This window comes from Moschus berezovskii, chromosome 16, assembly GCF_049115385.1.
Source record: "Moschus berezovskii isolate FMDL1 chromosome 16, NW_MosBer_1.0, whole genome shotgun sequence".
In the NCBI taxonomy this organism is placed as follows: Eukaryota; Metazoa; Chordata; class Mammalia; order Artiodactyla; family Moschidae; genus Moschus; species Moschus berezovskii.
This window is the reverse complement of record NC_142475.1, coordinates 30785684-30793278: the sequence shown is the minus strand read 5'-3', so window position 1 is coordinate 30793278 and position 7595 is coordinate 30785684. Positions and strand designations below refer to the sequence as shown.

General features: G+C 45.7%; 1 protein-coding gene across 4 annotated transcripts in view; it reads left to right on the top strand.

Annotated features, from left to right (window-relative positions):
* Positions 1-643: 643 nt before the first annotated feature.
* Positions 644-7595, top strand: part of CSMD3 (CUB and Sushi multiple domains 3) — a 1369436-nt gene continuing 1362484 nt past the window's right edge. For all 4 annotated transcript variants that reach the window (XM_088844606.1, XM_088844605.1, XM_088844604.1 and 1 more), the window contains exon 1: positions 644-821. In XM_088844606.1, coding sequence (XP_088700732.1) covers positions 644-821 — 178 coding nt within the window. The remainder of the gene's footprint in view (positions 822-7595) is intronic.

The following is a 7595-nucleotide window of genomic DNA, read 5'->3' as shown; positions in this document are numbered from 1 at the left end:
TGTAAATGCCTGTGTGCAAATAAATTCTCTGTGATCTCCCTTTTTCAATTAAATCACAGGATAATTAATGTGAGACGCCTGCCTGAAATATACTGCAACTACAGTAGTAACACACACATGTCCCATTATAAAGACGTGGCCATCGATGGAACCCGGTTTATTAACATCACAGTTTCCCTAAAAGCAATACAGATTCTCCGATTAAAATATTCCTGTAACGCGTTTCTATAGTCACAGGCTGGAATGGAGAACTCACTAACATATTTCTTGGGCTGCTTTTAGAGGCAGAATTGATCTATTCGGGGGGAAAAAAAAATCAAACCTCTTAATTTCAAATATTGTGGGGAGTTTGTCAAAGAGAGGAGCTGGGCTTTAAGAGGCTCACTAGTGGTTTCTGGTGGTTGCTATAACGAGCTAGAATTGAGGTAGGTTTTAGTGGAGGGGAAAAAAACGCGCAAGAAAAGGCAGAATCCAGAGTAGCAGAGACTTTGTGCCCCCGTTGGAGAGAGATGGTTGAGTCCTCTTCAAGGTTGCTGTGGTATCCCAGAAACACCATTCACTTCGAGCTGTGACCGCGCACCAACAACAGCAACAACTCCACTGCGCCGGGCTGAGGAGCAGGAATTAGGAGCTCGCGAATAATATGAAAGGGATCCGCAAAGGGGAAAGCCGAGCGAAGGAAACCAAACCCCGGGAGCCTGGCACGAGAAAATGCGCTAAATGTGGCCGCCTAGACTTCATCCTGATGAAGAAAATGGGGATTAAAAGTGGATTTACGTTCTGGAACCTCGTCTTTTTATTGACGGTGTCTTGTGTGAAAGGTAGGCTTGCTTTCGGGGTCCCCTCTGCTTTGGATGGAGGTGAGCTGACTTGTCGCCAGAGACGGGTAGCTTACTTTGCAGTTTGCACGAATAAAATAATCATAATACTGAAGAAGGAGTTGATTCACGGCGCTTTTTCTCCCTCAGATAGGAAATGCATTTTGCTTGCCAGATTTGGCGTTCAATGCAGTGATTGAGCTTGTGCTCAATAAATATTCTTGCAGTATGCTCAAACGAATACGTGAGTTGGTTCGTATAGCCTCTAACTAGTGGATACCAGGCAGAATTCCTCTGCAAGACTTTTCTTGGTGATGAGGGTTACCTTGATTTCCAGTCAAATCAGTGGGGTTTGATGCTTTGGTTGGAATATTTATATTAAAGACTCTCCTGGAAATGCTTTTTAACCCTTTCGGGTAAGAAAGTTACCGACATGCTAGGAAGATGCTGCTTTTAAATTCATTAGGGCACTGGGGTCTTTCAAGCATCTCCCCACCCCCTCACTCCCAACCAACATGAATGCGTGCATGCATATGTGAATTATTTCTACGTGGGCTCTTTTGCATTGATAAGTGATAGAGGCTCTTTCCTAGGTCCTGTGGTAGAGGTTTGGCTTAAAATGGGGCTTTTGAACAGGTCTGAGACGCCAGGAAGTGTAACCAGCTACCTTTGGGGATGAATGAAGGTAGGAGGAAAGTCATTAGCTGACGACCAAAAAGAAAATCCCCAGCGAGTCTCGGCGTTCAGACAGGTAGAGTTAGTGTCACACGCACAGACGTGGGGAGGAGGTGGGTGGGATGTAAAATTCAGTCCTAAACAGGAAGGCAAGGGACAGTCAGGATCACTGGAAGGAGAGCTGTCCTCTGGGAGAAAATAGATTCCCAGCTCTGTTCTACAACTTCTCCTGCACCCTGCTGCCCATTAATTGCTGCAAAAAAAAAAAAAAAAACTCAGGCGGTGTTTATGACTCATGCTATCATTTTTGAACAACCACCTCCCCGTACTCATGGTAGCTCGCATAAACGCGACGGATGTCGTTTTCAGTGAAGCTAGTTTCAAATCCAGGGTGTCTGTGTGTCGGGGGTGGGGGGCGGGGGGGGTGCTGTTGGCCCGGGCGCGCCACCTCTGTCCACACAAACTGGACGCTTCTTCCTTTGTAAAGGAGTGTCTCTCTGAACCGCAATCAGGCCGCGTCTCTATGAAACAGTTTATTGTCCAGCTTGCAGCTGGCTGTCCCCCCACAGAAGGCAGTCCATTTGCATTCAGTGGAAATGATAATTCATGTTTTGGGTGGAGGGAGCTGGAAGGGTTACCTCTCCCTCTATTAGGGACCAATGATGGGCTACATGTCTAGAATTTTAATTGACATTCCCAAATGCCAAGAAGTGGTCCCAGGTCTCTGTGGCAGCAACTGCCTTGTAATCTCAACCTGCTCCTTAAAGCTTGACACCCGCCTTCGCCGACCCTCACCAGCCTCAGCGCAGCTCTGAGCCAAAACGCTTGTTCTCTACGGGCGCAAGTACACAATCTAGTGCACAAAACGCCTCTCGGGTTGCTTACAAGGGGTTCTCGTCGCCGGCTCGACGTGTGAGGAGCCTCGCATTTATGCTTAGCTCGCCTGCCACTGGGAGTCGGCGGTTAATGGATGGCCCTGGGGTTGGGCGCGAGGAGCCGGCGACAGCTCCTGGCAGGAAAAAATGTTGAGGTGGCTCCAGATAGATGACCGGGGGGTTAAGTGCGAATTTTCACGCGATACCTGTTGAGTCAAAACACATTGGAGGGGCAGATGGAAGAGGGAGTCTCCGAAGCTGGACGAGCATGCCAGGCTGACAAACCCTGAGCCCAGCAGCCTGCGATTACAGCCCGGCTGCCCGGACCTACCATATTTCCCAGATAAGCCGCGCCGATAGAAACGAAAGGCGCGTCAGTTTGCTTTAAATGGAACTGGAAATGAGAAACACCCCCCATCCCCCAACCTCCTCTCCTCTACTCACAGCTCCTGTACTTTGGACTGAGATAATCGGTCCACTGAATACATTCCAATTTCGGGGACATCGGGAAGAAGGGGTGTTTCACACTGCTTTGATCTTGTCCAAAATCAATTTTCAACGGACCATTAAATTTTTTAAATGGTAATAAGGTTCTTCATTGTCACTTATCTGCCACTTGAAAGGCATTTCCTATATTTTACAACTTGGAATGCCGTTCTCAGATTCTGAGACACAAACTTACAGAGGATATATTCTTTAGATTTACTCCCGGTTACTAGTGGTGCCAATTTTTACGATTGCTTCTTCTTCTTCCCCTTCTCCTTATTTTATTGTAATTTCACCTACGTCTCAAGGCTTTTCCTAAAACCAAGATAGCAGCAATAGCTTGAATGTTCTTTCCCCCTAGTGTCTACGACCGCTTTTGTCTTCCACAGTGTTTTTCTTCCAGTCTCCCAGGTCCACGGGAAAGGTCGGAATGGGCAGTCTTTCTAAGGGATCTGCAGGTTCTAATCTAGGGCTAGGGTTAAGGAAGTCTGTGGCGCGTGCATTTCCAGGTGAACAGCTCAGGCCTTGAGAATTCCACCTTTTGTCCACACTTTTCATCCTTTACTATCTCACCTCTGCCTGCAACAGCAATGACAAAGAGGCTCAGTGGGAGAAAACGCCTGAGAGTAGAAGACAAAGTGGGCTTCCGTGGTAGGCCTGAATCGCTCCAGTGGTATTGGAAAGAGAGGCAACCCTCTCCGGGCGTTTTATCCCTACTGTTGTCATCTGAAATAAAACGCCATGGAGGGCACCAAGTTGGGGGGTGGGGCGCGGTGGGGGCTGCTTAGGCTGATGCATGCTGAAACATACACACACGCAGCAGAGGTTTCTGAAATGCAGCCTGCAGCTTGCCTGTTTTAGGTTTCAATCACATAGAATATGTGAATCTTCAAGTCGTGCTTAAACGTCCCGCCCACGTAAACAAACACTGGCGGGGTGCTTCCCTACACTCCTTGGGAGATCCCGGGAGAAACACACAAATTGTGCGGGGCGGGGCGGGGGGGGGAATGGTACAGAAAGCACTGACCTCCGAGGACAGCAGGTGGGAGCTAACATGCTATACCCCCACCCTGTACTAGAGCCTGCTTTCAAGACTCCTTGCTGGACCCCCGGACTTCCAGAAGGATCTACGTTTCTGCGTGCTCTGGGACTCCAAGGAGACATTACTTCCGCCACAGAGCTCTTGGGAAGAGCCGAGCTCGCAGCCTGTCCCGCAGTTAATTAGTGCCGGCAAGGGTCGCGGTGTCCATGCAGGAGGAGAGCTGCCAGCAGAGCTCAGTAGCACCTGTGCCCACCCCTGGCTGGCATCGCCGGAGGTGTCAGTCCCAGGCTTGTGCTCCGGGTCTGAATACTCTTACTTTCCCGACCTCAGGGCGACAGTCTGACCTGTCAGTATCGTTAACAAAATTTCTGTCGCGTCTCGGGTCTTCGCCCCGCGTCTCTGGTCTCGAGAGAGCTTTGCAAAGATGGTTCTGTTCGGTTAATGTCTTTACAAACCAATAACTGCACCCAACAAAAAGCCACCCACTGCCACCGCCACCATCAAAACCCTTCCCCTGAGTCTAACAAGACTGAGTCAGCTGCTGAGAGACAGCTTCTTGTTTGGGTCGGGGTCCTTGTTCTGCTGGAGTCTGGTCAAGTAGCCCTCCTTTCCAGCTGTTTCCTCTGGAAATACTTTATTGCTTCTAGAAGACCAGATTCCCCGAAATACTCATAGACTACTGAGGTTGAACTGAATGCCTGAATTGGCCTTTGGCGATTGTGACGGGTGTGTGTGTGTGTGTGTGTGTGTTGCTGGAAGGGGGAGTCCACATGGATCCAGGCTGAGGAGCCTTCTGGAGGCCTCCAGGGTGTGTGTGGGTGTGTGTCCGAGATAGACAGGGTGGCGGGTTACACAATGTGTGTTTCTGTTCCCGACCCTTAGCTGGTCGGTGGTGCTGCGACCATTGCTGTCAGGAGTCCCGGTGGAGGCACAGAGGAAGCTCCCTTTTCCCAAGCTGACCCCAGCGCTGCTCTCACCGAAACAACTTATCTAACAGGCTCTTAAGGAGTTCAAAAAACTCACCGGAGAAGGAGTAATGGGGGTTGATTCCCCTCTTCTATCCCCTTCAAGCCCTGCCCTGCTCTGTCGCTGGGGGGAAAGCAAGCAGGGGGCAGTCCCAGGACTGGAACTCCACAGGGCTCTGTTGGATCCCAGGGGAAAGCGCAGGAGAAATGAAACAGCACAGGGTCATGCCGGTTGTCCTGGGGTCCTCTCCCCGCCCTGCAGGAGAGGCCAGCTGAGGGCTGAAAGCAGGAAAGGAACGGGAATTTCAGCGCAGTGCAGAATAATACGAAACAGAACAACCAAAGAAAGAAAGATAAATTCAGGCAGCCAAGCGATTTCCCTTCTCCTTGAACACAGAGCCTTTGGGGAGGCTTTGCACCACTGAGTTGCTAAAGCCAATCCAATTTACCGCCCTCAAAAGGCTTCAGTAGCTCCCAGAATTCTGAGCTGAACTTTCCCTGGACAGTTACCGGTTGAAATCCTTCGAGACTGTCATTTTGCATACCCATATTTCCAGAATCTTTTGGTATTGAGGGGGTTGGGGAGGACGTGGGGGCTGCTTTAAGCCCGAGTGAGTGTGTGAGCAGAAATGATTAAGGAGCAGGTTTCAGGCCGTGGAAAATCTGATGGCAGCTCCTTTAAGATCCTTCAAGGAGAAAGGGATAGAATTTACTCAATAGATTATATACTCCAGGAGCATAGATTTCCTTTCAGTGGTTATTCCTGCTCATGATATTAATTAGTGTTACTATTTATGGGATAGCTGAATAGATGTGGGGTACACACCTTTTCCCTGAACACACAATTTACTGTCTGCAGAAACAGTAAAATATTAAAATAAAGCAGTAGCAAATGGCATCAATATAGGATTTTAAAAGTGGCAAGCTCTGGCGTAAGTGACATCTGATAAAACAGAAAGTAAGAAAGGTAGCAATTATTAATGCCCTTGCACACATATAGAAACAACCTCTAATGCTAAAATACCTGTCTAATCTCAAATACTAGTTTAGTGAAAGCAGCTAAACTTTGTTTCCTATGTCTCCAAACATACTTCTCCTTGATGTCCTGAAAGTTTTACTTTCTTCTACTTAATATCACAGTCTCCAGAAAAGGCTTCAGTATATCAAATACTTTCAATGTTTTGTACAGCTTGGAAAATAACTTTGAAGCCTCAAGCAACATGTCTGGTGAGGAAACTGTTACTTCAAGTAACATGACTATTTGAGAAAACAAGCCATTTGTACTCTGAATTCCAGTTTTCAGTGTTGGAGAGATTAGAAGCAAAATGACTGCAAACCAAAAGATTAGCGAAAATGCCTGAATTGCCAATAAGGTCATTTTATTTTCTCTATATATACATTAAAACATAGTTTCTTTTTCTGTCTTTTCCCCATAGCCCTTACTCATAATCCAAAGTGGTATGTCATTTATACATACAGTGGCAGTTTTAATTTGGATTTTGGATGAGGTCCGGTAGAACAGATAAAGTCATTACCCATTTATCTTTTCTCTTTCAATGTGAGCAGATGGGGTGATTCATAGTACTTTCCAGAGAGATCAATCTCCAAGTCTACAAGATTTTCTCAGAATTAGACCCCTTAGAAGGCCCTCATTCTCATCAGGAATATCACTTTTACAGGAATGCCACTGAGAAAAATCAATATGTTGAATACCTTCCAGTATTCATGGTCTTAATGCTAGTTATCATCTTTCTTTCTCTCAAGCCTCTGATCTTACTGCTATAAAATGCATTTGTCCTATCACACCTTTTGCTAAGCTATTGCTTGGTGCTAACTAAAGATTCTTAAGTATTAATACTTTTTTTATATAATCACAATCTGTCACCAAAAAGTCAATTTGAAACCTTTAAAAAGTAAAAATTTATAAGATTATCATACGCATCATGTACTTTGTAACTGGAAAACAAGAATATCAATGATAATCATGTGTCATTAGGTATGACAACATTTTCTATTTGCTCAAAAAAGATTGCACAGCAGTGATTTCAAAGTGTTCCTCAATAAGTAGTATCCTTTGGAAACTTGTTAGAAATATGAATTTTCAGACTCCCACCCCAGGCCTATCGAAACAGATACTCTAGTAGTTGGGCACCCACATAGGTGTTTATTACAATCCATCCAGGTAATTCTGATGTGCTTTAAAGTTTGAGAAATACTTAAGCAAGTACTCTGGAGCCACCAAGACCTGAAGCAGGAAAAAGAAAAAATTCTGCCAGCAACTGTTTTTGTACTAGCAACTCAGTTTTCGTAAACTTCATTTTCATTATCTATTAAAAAAAGAAATTAGAATTTCAGTAGAAAGATTATGCATGCAACATATATGGTGCCTGACACTAGTAGCTATCATCACTGTTATTAAAATACACTTCCATGCACAAAGCCAGTGAATCTCACACACTTCATCCCTAACATTATCAGCCCTAACTTGTCCACCACAGTAAATAAAAAATATAGCATCTTCTCCCTAGCTATTATTTCACTTTGGCTAAGTTCCCAGGCTATTATACATTGGAAAAACATTCTGAAATTTCTGCTTATCATCTGTACACAGTTACTCCAGGTGCTGGCTCTATGAATCAGGGGCAGAATCATAGTTTAAATATGTTACTCCTACTCCTAGGCTAATTTCATTTGTTGTATTCCAATACTGATTTATTTTAGTATTGATTGACTA